At 42.7% G+C, this 17,506-nt stretch overlaps 1 protein-coding gene across 7 annotated transcripts in view; it reads left to right on the top strand.

Moving 5' to 3' along the window:
- The window catches only part of PTPN4 (protein tyrosine phosphatase non-receptor type 4), a 229,483-nt gene that overhangs the window by 165,453 nt on the left and 46,524 nt on the right, over positions 1-17,506 (top strand). For 6 of the 7 annotated variants that reach the window (XR_007768388.1, XM_050917015.1, XM_050917016.1 and 3 more), the window contains 2 exons: positions 5,459-5,527; positions 16,611-16,745. Coding sequence is in view for 6 of the 7 variants with exons in the window: in XM_050917015.1 (XP_050772972.1) it covers positions 5,459-5,527; positions 16,611-16,745 (204 nt within the window). In the remaining variant the exon portion in view is untranslated. The remainder of the gene's footprint in view (positions 1-5,458; positions 5,528-16,610; positions 16,746-17,506) is intronic. The other variant, XM_050917019.1, reaches the window with a different exon arrangement.

Here is a 17,506-nt window from a genome sequence, read left to right as displayed (position 1 = left end):
AGATGTGATATATCTTGACTTTATTAAGGCTTTTGATACTGTTTTGCATGACCTTCTCAAACAAACTAGGAAAATACAACCTAGATGGAGTTACTATAAGGTGGGTGCATATCTGATTGGAAAACCATTCCCATGAAAGTAATTATCAATGGTTCACAGTCAAGCAGGAAGGTCATATTGAGTGGGATCTCACAGGGATCAGTTCTGGGTCTGGTTCTGTTCAGTGTCTTCAGTGATTTAAATAATGGCATAGAGAGTATACTTATAAAGTTTGTGGATGATACCAAACTGGGAGGTGTTGCAAGTGCTTTGGAGGATAGCATTAAAATTCAAAATGATCTGGACAAACTGGAGAAATGGTCTAAAGTAAATAGGATGAATTTCAATAAGGACAAATGCAGAATCAGTTGCATACATACAAAATGAGAAATAACTGCCTGGGAGGGAGTAAGGGATTTAGGGATCAGAGTGGATTACACGCTAAATACGAGTCAACAGTGTAACACTGTTGCAAGAAAAAAAAAGAAAACATAATTCTGAGCTGTGTAAGGAGGAATGTCATAAGAAGACACTAAGTTATTCTTCCACTCTACTCCGCACTGATTAGACCTCAGTGTCCAGTATTGTGTCCAGTTTTGGGCGCCGCATTTCAGGAAAGATGTGGACAAATTGGAGAAGGTCCAGAAAAGAGCAACAAAAATAATTGAAGGTCTAGAAAACATGACCTATGAGGGAAGATTGAAAAAACGAGTTTTAGTCTTGAGAAGAGAAGACTGAGAAGAAGGGACAACAGTTTTCAAGTACATAAAAGGTTGTTACAAGGAGGAGGGAGAAAAACATTTCTCCTCCACTTCTGAGAATAGGACAAGAAGCAATGGACTTAAATTGCAATTAGGTGGTTTAGGTTGGACATTAGGAAAAACTTCCTAACGGTCAGGGACTGGTTAAGCACTGGAATAAATTGCCTAGGGAGGTTGTGGAATTCCTATAATTTCCCTTACATCCTCAACCATGAAGACCGATGCAAAGAAGTCATTTAGTTTCACCATAATAACCTTATCGTTCTGGAGTGCTGCTTTGTCATCTTGATCATCCAGTGGCCCCACAGGTTTTTAATAGGCTTTCTGCTCCTGATGTACTTTCCAAAAGTAATAGCAGAGGGATTGGGGGAAGGCATACATCCGGTTCCCTTCCCAGTTCAGATGGATGGTATCGGTAAGAGACTGTGATGGGATGTGCTGTCCATGCTTGCCTTGAAAGGGTTAATCTAGGCCAGATGGGCCAATTAACGTAGTAGGCTGCAAGCTGGTGGATATTTAGGATGAGGAGAGCCCTAATTAAGGGAAGCTCACCTGTGCAGTAACAGGAGGGGCTTCAATAAAACCAGGGGGCTGGTATCAGAAAGGGGGCTAAGAGGAGGTGGGCTGCAGTCACTCTTCATGGGACTAGGAAGAAAAGTGTTTGGACCCAAGAGGAAGGGTTTGTCTAGCAGGGAGTTAGGGATTTAGCTAGAAGGGTGAAGAATGAGAGCCTGGGATAGGCAAGATAAGAAGTAGTCCAGGATGTGGCACAAAAGTTTGAGCTAGTACAGACCTTGGCTACTGGAGATTGGGCCCCTGGACTGGAATCCAGAGTAGAGGGTGGGCCTGGGTTCCCCTACAGCCACTAAATGAGTGGCACAATCAGGGCAGTGAACTTGAAGGCTGTCCAGGTCTATTTGTTGTAGCTACTGAGAGAGGGCAGTAGAGTTAAGGACTGCCTGAGACAGTGTGGAAGATTGTGGTAGTACCCCGGAAGGGGAAGATTCTTGTGACTTGGCCAGAGGACTAAGTCAAGGCAAGGCGTGGCAGCTCCTGAGGAGCAAGAAAGGGGTCAAAGAGCGGGACAACAGGACGAGGAACCGTGAGATGAGGTTGCCAGGCTGAAAGACTAATTCCAAGAGTGGCCAGGAGGAAGCACCTCTTAGCAGTTTGTAGAAGTCCCTTTGATAGAGTCCTGCTTCAGAACAGAATTGATGACATTATCTGTTGTCCTTTGTTGCAAACAAGTCTATGGAATGGATGCCCGACAGCCAGAAACTGGACTTAAGCATACCATTCTTTTGGAACCACCTGTGAGTGTTCAAAAAAGACCTGCTGAAGTGATCAGCTAGGTGTTCTGAGAGCCTGGAAAGTGAGCCACTGTGGATACAATATATTCCTCAATTCAGAGGTGCCAGAACTTTATTAGAATAGCCATCTCCCTGCTTTTTCATGCAATATATTGTAATGGTATTGTCTGTGAAAATGAGTCATTGTTCCTCAGATATGATCCCAAAAGTACTATCTGTAGTTATTGTCTTGCAAGTACTGCAGAAGGAAGATAGCCTATCTCAAATAGCTGAGCTGTTGAAAGGACAGTGACAATTGAGATGCTGCTCTTGAAACACCAGTCAAGCTGACTGTCTAGCCAAAGATGGACGAGTAGAGCCATTTGGCTAAAATCAGACATAAAAGATTTCTTCCTCTGTGATTTGTTCCTCTTTCTGGGGAAATCTTGTGCCTCACAAAGTAGGAAGACTGACAGAAATGTCACTGAGAATACTACTGCTGTTGATTCCCAAAATGGTGTATCTTTGCAGCCTGAGTCTACATCCCCAATGAGCATAGTGGGGCCCAGAAGTCCTGAAATAATGTAGTGTTTCATCAGTTGTCTCTGAGAATAGGAGATGACCATCAAACAGCAAGTCTTCTGTGCTTTGTTGGATCTCAGGAGCTATGCATGGTTACAAAACCATGAGATTCTTCACATCCTTACAACTGAGCCCATGAGTCTGGAGAAAGCATCCACTATATCCAGGGCTGACTGTAAGGATGTCTTCACCACTAAACTGCCTTCTATAACAAAGACTTTGAATTCCTCCCTGAAGAATTCTGGTAACTTTTCCACAGATTTAAACATAGTGTCCCAGTTCACAAAATCGTATTTCGATAATACAACTTGCTGGTTTGCAATACACGTTGAAAAGAGGAAGTTGAGTAGATCTTTCTCTTCATTAAATCTAGCCTTTTGGACTGTTTCCTTAGGCATAGATTTATATCTTCCCTGTCTCACTCTCTCTCATTTGCTGCTATCACAACAAGGAAATTTGGAGCTAGATGACAGAAAATAAATTTGAAGCCCTTCAGTGGCACATAGTGTCTTTTGTCAGTGGGTGTTAATGAAGATTTATTTCCTAGGGATTTAGGTGCTATAGTATTGCTTAATTTGTAGTGAGAGCAACTCTCCCAGGAACAGAATGTTGGAGGATCTCCACCAATTTTTGGATGTTTACTGCACAAACTTGGCCTGAATACTTTAGACCGATGCCATGCATCTGAGCAGATCCTGATACAATCTGAAATCTTCTGGTACTGGAGATGAGTACTCAGGTACTGCTGCGTCATCTGGTGACAAGAAGGAAGATGCAGTTGGGACAAATGGAATCCCTTGATGAATGACATCTGACTGCCGTAAAGGTTCAAGCTGCTCTAACACAGAGTGAGCCCCCTCTATTGGTGGCTGCAGGACTGGTAGTTCATGCAGGGAGTCTGCTGGAGGTACGGGTGATCTCGTCCTAGAGTGAGCAGAGAACTGGGACTTTGCCAAATGAGGGACTTCCCAGGGATTCCACTGAGGCCATTGTGGATAAGGAAGAGGAATTGGCAGCCAATCAGAAGTAGTCCAGGGTGCTAGTCTCTACTGTTGGAAAGTTACCAATCCTAGTACCCACTATGATTCCTGCTATGTCTCAATAACCTGTGAGATGGAAAAGGGGAGGGAGATGCCTCTGAGCTTGACTGTGAGGATCTCTCCAAAAAGCTTAGTGGTGGCAATGGGGACACTCCTAATGGGGCCACCAAGCATCCAGTGTCATCCATGGCCCAACCCCACGGTGCAATCAGTACCTAAGGAACAATCCTTTAATATTGGTACCAGCCTCAAACTCATACTGGGCCTCGAAAGAGTAAAATGGATTTATTTGGGGTTTGGATCCTATTGGAAACTGGGTGTCTGGGTGCTGGAGACAGGTGATCTGCTGAGCAGTTTTTGGTTAAAGTCTGCAGGTGTAGGGGCGTGGACCAAACCCAGGTCTGTGTTGCAGCAGGCTAGCATGTCTGGCTCAACAAGGCAGGATTCTGAAGTCCGAAGCTGGCAGGGAAAACGGGCTCAGAGGTAATTCCAGCAACGTCAGGTGACAGTCCCAAGGGGGTCTCTGTGACCGAACCCGTCACAAGGGCATCCCACTGGAAGAAACTACCTAACTGCTAACTAATGGTACAAACTAAAATTATATACAAAGAAAGTCACAAAGAGCTGTGAAGACAAGTATAAGGAAAGATCATGCTAAGAGCTCCAACTCTAGCTGCAGGTGGTGAGTAGGAGGTTGGGACGGTGTAGCCCTTATGTAACCATACGAGAGGCTATGCAGGGAGGGGCATTGAAGTCTGCACGAGGAGGGGGTGCTTTGAACACAGAGTTCTGTGTTATTATTTTGTTTAATTGTTTTTAAGGAATAGAGGCAGGGAAGTTACTGTCCATTGGGTAACTGAGGCAGATGTACTCCTCTAATGATGAGGCAGAACAATAGTTAAGACCTTTAAGCTCAAAAATTTGACCCATATTCATAATAGGAATATGATTCACAAGTTGATGATCTACTGTCACCAGATACCTTTGACAAAAATGCTAACAGTGGCAAGTAACTAACTTCCTGTTCTTTTATAGGCATAGGCTTTTAAAAGGCCGATTTAGTAGCATTTACAAGTGTCAAACACTTACCTGACTCATGAAATAATGTTTTTCTGTTTTGTTGTGGTATTTTTTTTAAACTCGCAAGATGTCCTGTTTTGGTCATTAATAAAACTAATTTTACTACCTGAATTTCTCTATTTATTAGTAGTTAGTTGCAGTTCTTCCTGTTCTAGAGTAGTGAGTAGGGCTATATTATCTATTTTGCTAACTACACAATTACCTGCCTCAGAGTCCTGCCATGTGTGCACCTGAAGTTCAAGAGTGAACAAAACTGGTTCCTTAAAGGAAGTAGGGAGCAATTCAGAGAGCGTGCTCTTTGTTTAGTAGTGTTTGTGGCAGGGAGGATTCACAGTGTAAAGTAGCTCCAAAGGGTGAAAGTATGTGATGTAGGTTGCTTGCTCTGGCTGCATTAAAATGGAAAAGGAGATAGAGCTTTATTCTGTAGATGGAATAAATATTACTAAATCTCTCTGTGTTACAAAACAGATTTTAAGGTGAAAGAGGAGACTTGGGTTTGAATATGTAAATCCAAATTCCGCTTAGTTAAAACCCACTGAAGTCAGTGGGATGGTTTGGATATAACTGAGAGTGTAATTTAGCGTTTAAGCTGAGGAGGCACAGCTTGCCTATATTTATTAAGTAGAGAAGTTTCTTTTACATTTCCAATGTTGTAATTTTCTTTCAGTGGGAGGACAGAGGTCCAGTCTGTGCAGTATGGTAAAGAAAAAGCAAACAAAGACAGGGTCTTTGCCAGGTAAGCTATTTACATTTGTTTGTATGGAATTTAATTATATGATAATTATTACTTCTTTCAACTTAGGCTTTTTAGTAGGTTACCTCCCAATACCAGTATATTTGGATAGAGATGATATAATAAACTACTTTTCTTTGTTTTTTGTTATTTTGGGGGATTTTTTTAAATAATGGACATTCAAGCTTTATCTCTTGCAAGCTGCTCTTTTGGTGGAGTTTAACCCATCCCAGGGAGTTATAATTTGAATACTGGAGTTTATCTTTTTATCTGAGGTGGGCAGAATCGGTAAGAAATCATATAACTGAAAAAAGGATACTGTGGTGTCTTCCTTTTTATGTGTTTGCAAAGAAAAGATTGCAAACTCTTCAGGGTGGGGACTGTCTTCCGATCTGTACAGTACCTAGCACAGTGGGGGCCCTGAGTACAAATAATAATAAAATTTTCTACAAGAAGAATTTTCTTATCTTCATTCTGTTGAATGCTTACAAGTTTATGGGTATGTTCATTCAATGATAATATTCTAAAATTGTAATTCCCTTTAAAATATTTGCCCTAATTGCCCAGATTTTTATAAATGTGTGCTTCACTATAACCTCTACTACCGTAATTTTGCTGTTAATTCTCTTGAGAATGCCTTCAGAAGTGATTCATTATATCATAATTGGCTGACTGTAGAAACTGTTCTCCAGTATTGTAATACTAATTATTATTGTTCTGCTGGATTCCATTGTATCCACAATATGCTAAGCACTTTATCAACAAAAGGAAGCATTGTTCCTGCCCTGAAGAGTTTACAATCTGAGACAAAGGGTAGGGAAATGGAAAACAATGTATGTGTAAAATGGCTAAACTGGTGGTTGTCCATGTCTTGGAAATAAAATGTTTTAATGAGACAATACGAAGATTTGTATGTCTCCTGTTCTGATTTATCCACATTCTGCCATGTATTTCGTATCATAGCAATGTCGGATGATGATCCAGCACATGTTCGTTTTAAGAATACTTTCACAGCAGATTTAACAAAACACGAAGAAGGTACCAATGTGAGATTTCTAAGGCTATGTCTACACTACTATGGTAAGTCGACCTATGCTACGCAACTCACGTAGCTGGAGTCGACATACCTTAGCTTGAGTTACTGCAGGATCTACACTACGGGGGGTCGACGGGAGAAAATCTCCCGTCGTCTTGACTTATCTTACTCTTCTCGTCGGGGGTAGAGTACAGGGGTCGACTGGAGAGTGATCTACAGTCAATTTGACAGGTCTTTACTAGGCTACAACAGTGTCATGCAGAAGCCTGTTCTCAGTTTCAGGTGACATTGTAAACAAGACGTGGGCAGTATTATCTCATGCAAATTGTAACCAAACTTGTTTGAGCGATTGGCTGCAGTAGGACTGAGTGGACTTGTAGGTTCTGAAGTTTTATATTGTTTTATTTTTGATTGCAGTTATATTTTGTACATAATTCTACATTTGTAAGTTCAACTTTGATTATAAAGAGATTGCACTACAGTACTTGTATTAGGTTGTAATATAAAATTAATATAAAATGAGCACTGTACATTTTGTATTCTGTAAAAGCCTCAGAGTCCCGTGGCACCTTATAGACTAACAGAAGTATTGGAGCATAAGCTTTTGTGAGTGCAGGGTCTGGGAGGGAGTTAGGGTGCGGGAGGGCTCTCAGCGTGGGGGTGTGGGAGGAGGCTTAGGGTTGGGGCAGGCAGGAGGTGCAGAGCACTTACCTGGGGCAGCTCCTGTTTGGTGCAGGGGGTGTGCAGGTGGCTCTGCGCAGTGCAGCATCCTCCCCATGGCCGCTATTCTGGGAGCTCGCGCCCTCTCCCTCCCCCTCCCCCTGCCTTGCAGGCAGGGCCACTCAGAATACATGGGCTTTAGAGGCTGCAGGTCCCTGGGCTAAAGGGCCCCAGGGCCCTGCGAGCACGGGCTAGAGGACTCAGGAGGAGCAGGGGCAGCCGGTGGCCGGAAAGAAGCAGCGCTTTCCCCCTCTCCCTCCCTCCCTCCCAGAAAGTCCTAAGCGCCACCAAACAGCTATTTGGTGGCGGGGTAAGAGCTGGGAGAAGGGAGGAAGGGAGGGGGAGGAGGCGGAGAAGAGGAACTTATGCAATACTTCCTTGTAAAGTCAGCCAAACGACGTTATAAGGGAGCATTGCACAACTTTAGACGAGGATGTTCCCTACTGGAGCAGCGACGCAACTTCTAAACAGCGTTAAGCGGGAGGACGGTAAGTGAGGAGTTACTGTATTTCTCTTAAGCCCATTGTTGAGAACTTTGACTGTGACAGTGCCATCTATTTTTTCATGATTTTGTTCACAAGTTGTCATCAGGCCGGTTCTTGATATAGTGCTCAAAAGAATCCGCTACCGAGTTCCGTCATGCATCTCGTGGGAGAGTTAGCATGTTGAGCATGTCATAGTATAATTCCCAAATCTGGACCTTAGCGTCCAAAATATGGGTACTAGCATGAATTCCCCTAAGCTTAATTACCAGCTTAGAACCTGTACTGCTGCCACCAATCAGGACTTAGAGTAGAGCGCCTGATAGACTCTGGTCTCCCCCAAAACCTTCCCTGGGGGTCCCAAGACCCAAATTCCTTGAGTCTCATAACAAAGGGGAATAAACCATTTCCCTTCCCCCTCCTCCCCTCCAGGTGTTCCCTCCCTGGGCTCCTGGAGAAATATACAGATTCAAGCTCCGTGAATCTAAACAAAGGGATTCCCCCTTCTCCTTTCCACCTCCCAGATCTTTCCCGCCCTGAGTACACTAGCAGATCACCGTGATTCAAACTTTTTGAATCACAACACAGGGAAATCAGGTGGGTTCCCCCTACCTTTTTCTCCCCCTCCCTTCTCCTTCCCTGTTAAGTACAGACTCAATTCCCTTGAGCCTCAACAAGGGGAAAAATCAGACAGGTCTTAAAAGCAAAACTTTTAATAAAAAGAAAGAAAAAATAAAAGGTCTATCTCTGCAATTTAGATGGTAAAAAGTTACAGGGTCGTTCAGCTTATAGACAATAGAAAGAAAGCTCTCTCCAGCAGAAATACAATTTAGAATACTTTCACCCAAATACACAGTAAAACTCTACCAGCCAGATACACAGTTGCAAATACAGAAAAACAATTAAAAAGACTAAACTGTCTTTCTACTTTTGTACTTACAAAATTGGAACAGAAGATTAGAGAGCCTGTAGGTATGTGTGGTCACTCTCAGAGCCTAGAGAGAACAAAGCAAAACCCAAAAACTACAACAAAGGCATCCCTTCACCCAGATTTGAAAGTATCTTGTCTCCTGATTGGTCCTCTGGTCAGGTGTTGCAGGTCACTGTTTGTTAACCTTTACAGGGGAAAGAGACATTAACCCTTAGCTATCTGTTCATGACAGAGCAGCTGCTGCAAAGTGGTTGTTACGGAAATATTTTGCAATTTCAACTATATTAGCCTTTATTTCTGGAACACTGAAGTCTTTGACTAGGAGGTGCATCAAATGAGCACTGCAACCTTATGTTAGAATCATAGAATATCAGGGTTGGAAGGGACCTCAGGAGGACATCTAGTCCAACGCCCTACTCAAAGCAGGACCAATCCCCAACTAAATCATCCCAGCCAGGGCTTTGTCTAGGAAGGGAACTGGGATTGTTTAGTCTGCAGAAGAGAATAATGAGGAGGGATTTGATATCTGCTTTCAACTACCTGAGAGGGGGTTCCAAAGAGGATGGATCTAGACTGTTCTCAGTGGTACCAGATGACAGAACAATGAGTAATGGTCTCAAGTTGCAGTGGGGGAGGTTTAGGTTGCATATTAGGAAAAACTTTTTCACTAGGAGGATGGTGAAGCACTGGAATGGGTTACCTAGGGAGGTGGTGGAATCTCCTTTCTTAGAGGTTTTTAAGGTCAGGCTTGACAAAGCCCTGGCTGGGATGATTTAAGAACATAAGAATCGCTGTACTGGATCAGACCAAAGACCCATCTAGCCCAGTATCCTGTCTGCCAGCAGAGCCAGGTGCCCCAGAGGGAGTGAACCCAACAGGCAATGATCAAGTGATCTCTCTCCTGCCATCCATCTCCACCTTCCTTACCCATCCTGGCTAATATTCATTAACGAACTTAACCTCCATGGATTTATCCAGTTCTCTTTTAAACGCTGTTAAGTCCTAGCCTTCACAACCTCCTCAAGCAAGGAGTTCCACAATTTGATTGTGCGCTGTGTGAAGAACTTCCTTTTATTTTAAACCTGCTGCCCATTAATTTCTTTTGGTGGCCCCTAGTTCTTTTTGTGGGAACAAGTAAATAACTTTTCCTTATTTACTTTCTCTACATCACTCATGATTTTATATACTTCTATCATATCCCCCCTTAGTGTCCTCTGTTCCATGTTGAGAAGTCCTAGCCTCTTTAACCTCTCCTCATATGGGACCCGTGCCAAACCCCTAATCATTTTAGTTGCTCTTCTCTGAACCTTTTCTAATGCCAGTATAATTTTTCTGAGATGAGACCACATCTGTACGCAGTATTCAAGATGTGGGCGTACCATGGATTTATATAAGGGCAATAAGATACTCTCCATCTTATTTTCTTTCCCCTTTTTAATGATTTCTAACATCTTGTTTGCTTTTTTTGACCGCCGCTGCACACTATGTGGACGTCTTCAGAGAACTATACATGATGACTCCAAGATCTTTTAAGTGATTCGTTGTAGCTAAATTAGCCCCCATCATATTGTATGTGTAGTTGGGGTTATTTTTTCCATTGTGCATTACTTTCCATTTATCCACACTGAATTTCATTTGCCATTTTGTTGCCCAATCGCTTAGTTTTGGGAGATCTTTTTGAAGTTCTTCACAGTCTGCTTTGATCTTAACTATCTTGAGCAGTTTAGTATCGTTTGCAAACTTTGCCACATCGTTTTTTACCCCTTTCTCCAGATCATTTATGAATAAGTTGAATAGGATTGGTCAGAGGATTGACCCTTGGGGGACGCCACTTGTTACCCCTCTCCATTCTGAGAATTTACCATTAATTCCTACCCTTTGTTCCCTGTCTTTTAACCAGTTCTCAATCCATGAAAGAACCTTCCCTCTTATCCCATGGCAACTTAATTTACATAAGAGCCTTTGGTGAGGGACCTTTTCAAAGGCTTTCTGGAAATCTAAGTACACTATGTCCACTGAATCTCCCTTGTCCACATGTTTGTTGACCCCTTCAAAGAACTCTAATAGATTAGTAAGACACGACTTCCCTTTACAGAAATCATGTTGACTTTTGCCCACCAATTTATGTTCTTCTATGTGTCTGACAATTTGATTCTTTACGATTGTTTCAACTAATTTGCCTGGTATTGACGTTAGACTTACTGGTCTGTAATTGCCAGGATCACCTCTAGAACTCTTTTAAAATATTGGCATTACATTAACTATCTTCCAGTCAATGAGTACAGAAGCCGATTTAAAGGACAGGTGAGGCTGACTGGCCTGCAGTTCCCCAGATCCTCCTACTTCCCTTTTTTTTAAAGATGGGCACTACGGTAGCTTTTTCCAGTCACCGGGATCTCCCCTGATCGCCATGAGTTTTCAAGGTAATGACCAATGGCTCTGCAATCACATCCGCTAACTCCTTTAGCACCCCATATGCTACTCAAACAGTTTCACTTTTGTTTCTACTGCTTATCCCTCCCTTCTCACATTTATCTCCAGACTTCTTCTCCTTGTCCAGATCTATTCCACTCCCAACAATCTCCTATTCATTGAACTTTTGAAACTTTACAGTTTTAGAGAAGGATAAGGGATTGATGCTGTGTACACAAATTAATGGAGGGGACAGAAGGGTTGAGGTCTGTTATTTCTCTCTTTCTCACACACACACACTCTCTCTCTCTCTCTCTCTCTCTCTCTCTCTCTCTCTATTTATATATAAACATTTTTGCTGTTAACAAGCATGTTACCTCTGGAGACACAAATCCACAGTTTGAGAACTGCGAAACTAAACATCTCCGATGGTATCTTCTAGACTGAGCATTAAGTCCCATTGGGTAGATAGAAAGATTAACCTAAATAATATATGCAGAAGCCCCTGGAATCTCGTAAGAATGGGTCCCTAATCCATGAACTGTTGGAACTCATTTACAAACCTTTTCTTAAACATTACGTGAATATATTGTCTCATACTATAGAATTAGAATTTATAATCTTTATTCCATGATGACATATCTTTGAGCTATAATGGATCTTAATTAAAACGATCTTTAGGTAGGTTTTTTCCTCAAAAAGCATTTTATCAAAAAAATTCGATTTAAATTAAAAAAATCTGATTATTTATTTATTTATTTATTTATAGTTTTTTTAAATCGTTGACTTTTTTCCACCCTGCTGCTGAACTAATGCCCCATGGTGCAGTGGGCACTGTGGCTTGGGAACCTATCTTCTTGTTAAGATGTAAAGGCCAAGATTATGGTTACTCCAACAATCTGCTGAGGATCTATTCATAAGAGTAGATGTGTTTAATTCAGGTGTCCTGGCCAAATTCCAACTTCATGGGTTGTGTGGTTAACCTAAAATTCCTCCTGCAGTTTCATTTGAATGCAGCATTCTTCCTCACATCTATTCTAAGCCGTTTCATGGGACTGTTGCTCTTAACTGATAACTCTGGGATACAGGCATCAGACATTTAACTGCTTTTGTATGGTGAATGAAGCGTTCTATGTATGGTTTGAATATTAATTTGTAAGGTTCATTGGGATTCCTCAGAAAGAAAAGCAATATGAAATGTCAGATGTTTGTAAAATATACTACATATGAACAAGGGGTTGAAGTACAATTTCTCTTACCTATTGTGCGTTTAAATTACAAATTATAATGCTGAGTTCACATTAGTCCCTTCAGATTAATATAGAGGCTAATTCTTGCTCTCTGACTTTCGCTGGTATTATGCGGATTTTGTTCCTGGAACCTGCGCTTCTGAATTTTCTGCCTCAGTAGACGTAGTTGTTGTTTTGTATAGATCTGTTTTTTTAAATGGTGGCGTTTAGCATTTCTGTCCGATTTTACAGTTGGTCCTCATTAAGCAGGTTTGGGTTGTAGATATTCATGTTCTGTGTTATGAAACCAAGAACATTGGGAAGGATTGCTATAGGATGATGTAATAGGCTATTTGCAATGGAATATACGGTATTTAATATCTAAAGTATTAATCAATATGTAAGCACCTAGAGGATATGGGTAATAAGTAATAGCCAACATGGATTTATCAAGAACAAATCATGCCAAACAACCTAATTTCCGTCTTTAACAGGACTGCTGGCGATATTGGATGGGGGGAAGCAGTAGATACAGTACCATATGACATTTTCATAAGCAAAGCAGGGAAATGTGGTTTTGATGAAATTACTATAAGATGGGTGCATAAGCAGTTGAAAAACTGTACTCAGAGTAGCTATCAATAGATTGCTGTCGAACTGTGAGGATGTATCTAGTGTAGTCCTGTAGGGGTCAGTCCTGAGTCTAGTACTATTCAGTACTTTCACCAATGACTTGGGTAATGGAGTATAGAATCCACATATAAAATTTGCAGATGACACCACAATGGAGGAGTAGTGACTAGCACCTTGAAGGACAGGATTAGAATTCAGAAAGACTTTCACAAATTGGAGAGTTGGTATGAAATCAACACCTCTCCTCAGAAGTTGTATATAATGAATTTCATATTCCTGGCTAGTAATTCATAATTTTCCTAAATGGTGTGCTACCATGCTGGGTTTCTCCACAACTGCCCCTGTGTTTGGCTGGGCAGGTAAAAAATCAGTCCTTATCCCTGTTCAAATAGTGCCTCCTCCCAACTCCATGGATCTGTTTAGTAACATCTCTGATTCTGCAGACTGACTGGACAGCAGGATTAAATCTTAAGGTTAGTGAACTGTGTTAAATGGTGTAGTGGTCCCTCACTCTCAAATGGGGAGGGAGGCCATTCCGCCTTGCTGTATTAGGCAACAGCACTCTGGCTCAGGCATCGCTGCTGGACCTGAGCTGTAAGAAGTCTATAGCTCTGTAACTGCCTAGCAGAGGCGAACAAGCAGTAACAATCTGATGCTCTCGCCCCCTTGGGTGGGGCAGAGCAATCTTTAGACAGCAGTCCCAGCAACTCCTCCCCAGGGTCAGCAGCAGACTGGAGAGGTCTGTCTCCCTTCCGCGGCTCCTGCCCAACTGAGCTTCAGGGCCCTCTCTTTCTACTTCCTGTCCCGCCCTGGTACTCTGGTGGGGGGCGGGGCAGGTCTGGCTCCGCCCACCAGGGGAAGGTTAGTGGTCCTTCTTAAGTCCAAAGGGAGGCCACTCTGCCTCACTACAAATGGCTATTCCTTATAATGGAGATGAAAACGCATCCACAGAGGCATCCAAATTCAGGATTCTACTGAACTTTCAAAGGCCATACAAGCATTTAGAATGGTTTGGTGGTCTACCTCTTCCCAGCATTAGAAGTTATTTTGAATGTCAGTAATTAAAGTGATGCAGAAGAAGAATTAAATCAATAGCTAAAATATTTCAGATTATACCTAAAAAAGTTATCCAGGAGAGATTGCGTGAAGTTAGACATAGAGGTATTGAAAATTAGCACTCAGGTCAGAAACGAAAAAGCCACAGCATCAAAAAGCTCATGCTGCAGTGTGGTAACTTTTTCTTCGAAATTTCCCCAAAGAACAGGAAACGGAGACAGCAAGCATAAGTGGGTGGGACTCTGAGGTTAGAACTGTTATTAAAATAAAATATTTGAACCTAAACTTCGCTGATAAACACTTCAGTTGTCTATGATGGTACCAGAGAGTAGTAGTTTAAGAGATCAGAACCTGAGTACAGTAAATAAGGTGAGGTTTTTTTTGAGTGATATTGTTTTCAGATAAAAAAAAGCATGAGCTTTCTTATCTTAGAGAAAGTTGTATTAATCTGTTGCAGCCTATAAAGTGCTGAGGAAGGTTTTCAGAGTTTAGTGTCTGCAAATTAGGTGGTTTAGAGCAATATTGTTTTGAAAGGATAAAAGAATTATTGATGTCATGAAGTACTAGAATGCACTGTCTCCTTTTTAAAATGATAGATTTAAGCACACTAATGAATGTGAAAATGAATCCTTGTAACTCTGTGTGGTAAATGTTCAAATTCTTAGCTGCAAATGCAGCTTCAAATTCTTCTAATCCAAAATTTGATATAACTTTTGTTTTTAGTTTGTAAAATCTCACTCTGCTTTTGTAATTACTATCTATTAGTTTTCTATAGCTTTTTTCAGAGCATCATAATTAAGTTCATTTTCATTTTGGACAAAAATAGCATTTTCTCTTAATGTTTACTTTTATGCCAAGCTCATTTTTGAAGACTTTTTACTGCACTAGCTTGAAAGCAAAGTGTGTTAGTGTTAATTACATCTAGACCAAATTTTAATACCTTATTTAGTTCTATAGAAAGCATCCAGCAAATCCTATTAATACCAGTTAGTATGTCATCCACATTGTTTTATTAACTTAAATAACAGAAATGTTAAATAATGTCAGTTGTAATTATTATATTATGCAGGGAAAGTTAGATTCTCTTATAGTAAAAACAGGAAATACAGCACGATGAATTCATATTGAAAGTGCTTATATTTTCCTCGTGAAATTTTATCTTATCTTCAGGAACGGATTTACACTCAAACATACCGTGCCGTGGCACGGGGCCCCCAGTTACAGGGGGGCCCAAAACATAGGCATGGGAACTAGCAGTGCGGGGGATGCTGCAGCATCATCTCATTTTATGCGGGGCTCCACTGCTGCCCAGGGGCCTGGCTGCTGCCCCGGACTTTGCGGGCTCCCCTGCCGCCCCACATCCAGGGCTCTGCGAGCTCTGCTGCTGCCCTGGGTCCCGGCTGCTGCACTGCGCCCAGGGCTCTGCAGGATCCGTTGCCACCCAGGGTCCCGGCTGGCACCCAGGGCTCTGCAGGCTCCATTGCCCCCTGGGCTCCTGGCTGGCATGCAGGGCTCTGCAGGCTCTGCTGCCGCCCTGGGTCCCGGCTGGCAACCAGAGCTCTGCGGGCTGTGCTGCTGCCCGGGGTCCCGGCTGGTGCCCAGGACTCTGCAGGCTCTGTTACTGCCCAGGGTCCTGGCTGCTGCCCTGTGCCACTTACGTTAAAACATCTTGTTAGGAGCACAGAACAATCCGGGCTCCTGGGGAAACAGGGAGGTGCCTGGCCACAGGGGCTGCAGTGCAGCGGCCAAGGGGGATCGCAACCACCTGCTTTGCAAGGACACAGCGGCCCGGGGAGACAAGCAGAGATCAGCACTTGGAGGCAGTGGGGCACTCAGGTGGCGGCTGTTGGAGCCTTCCCCCCCCCCCTTCAGATAAGTGTTCCGCCCATGTGGGTTTCTGCCTGCTCCTCTGGGCTGGCGAGAGCGGGGCCACCGGGGCACCTGAAGCTGTCCTCAACCATGAAGATCTTGATGTCTTCTGTCTCCTTCTCCAGTCCCATGGCAGCTCCACTTGTGCGCTGCCACTCGGAGTCTCGGCTGCTGCCCCGCACCCAGGATCTGTGGGCTCCACTGCCGCCCTGCTGGCCAGCCCGGAGAAGCGGGCAGAACACCAGCTGGGCAGAACACCAACAGTGGGCTGGAGCCCTGGGTCCTTTAAATCGCTGCCAAAGCCCCGGACAGCACAGCCCGAACAGTGCTGAAAGTCTGGCTGATGGAGGCTAGCCCTGAGTCCAGTCCCTTCCGGGGGCCTGGAGCCAGCAATTCTGTCGGCAGTCCTGCCCGCACCTTTAGTACCCGCACCTATGGTCCCGGCTGACACCCTGAGGCCCACACCTAGGTCTAGACCCGTGCCTGGAGTGGACAGGAGTCTGGCTTTCTTTGTCTTGGCTTTGTCCCAGGGGGACCCCGAAAATGAACTGTGCACAGGGCCCCACTAACTCTAAATCTGCCGCTGTCTGTCTTTATCTTTCTACCTCCCATGGTCTTCCGATTTTTATGAGAGAACTTCCAAAATGTTGTTGTGTAATCTGCGTAATTTTGCAATTATCTCACAATTTCAAATCAGTTATTTACTTCATTCTTCTAGATCCCCAAGTAAACCCTTGGCACGGAAATTGATGAGTGGGATGGACTGGGAGGTAGTGAGTAGGAATTCATTGTCTGATGACAGGTTAGAAACACAGAGCCTACCGTCACGATCTCCACCTGGAACCCCGAATCAGTAAGTAGAGTGGCGTATCCTCTCTGCAGTCATTGTTGCCTGTTCACCTCTTATTTGTCAGTTATCCCTGTGCTGTAACAAAACATTAGTTCATTACCAAAATAAAGCTGTTTGTTTCACAAGGGAGTTTCTACAGATTAGCTCTTAGCGTCCCTTTATGTGGAATTCAATGTTCTAAATTTTATTTTTCCTGACATTCTTTGGTATATAATAATTCTAGATGCATCTCAAAAGCATCCAACCTATAAAAAAGTGTAACATTTGGCACTAAATACGGTAATAGTTTGAGGCATTTCCCCAGACGTTTTCTTGCATGACAGCTACAGCTGGATTATAATTGCAATATATCGAATATATCTGTCAGTGTTAACAGAGCATGTGAGATGATAAATATGGTTTGAAGAGATGACATTAATAAAACCTTCAGCTGTATAATTATTTTATTCAGGAATCATTTTAGAATTTAACTTTTTGGTTCTATAATCCAGTTCCTCTGGTTAACATGTTTTCTAGGTCTAGGCTGTAAAAAAAATGCTAGTGAGTTAATTTCCCTGTTGCTCTGCATTTCTTTTGTTACCTGCAAAATTTACTTTTCAAACATCATGAAGCTTTCTTGTTTTTTGTTTATGATGAATGAAAAGCATTCTTGATTTTTTTTTTTCACGAAATAGGAAAGCAGTTCTTTTGGTCTGCTGAAAGTGATGCTGAATGAGAGCTATCCAATTCAGTATTGCATAAATGGTGATTTCTCATTGAATGTC

Source organism: Gopherus flavomarginatus, chromosome 10, assembly GCF_025201925.1.
Source record: "Gopherus flavomarginatus isolate rGopFla2 chromosome 10, rGopFla2.mat.asm, whole genome shotgun sequence".
Classification (NCBI taxonomy): Eukaryota; Metazoa; Chordata; order Testudines; family Testudinidae; genus Gopherus; species Gopherus flavomarginatus.
This window is presented reverse-complemented; position numbering and strand designations above follow the sequence as displayed.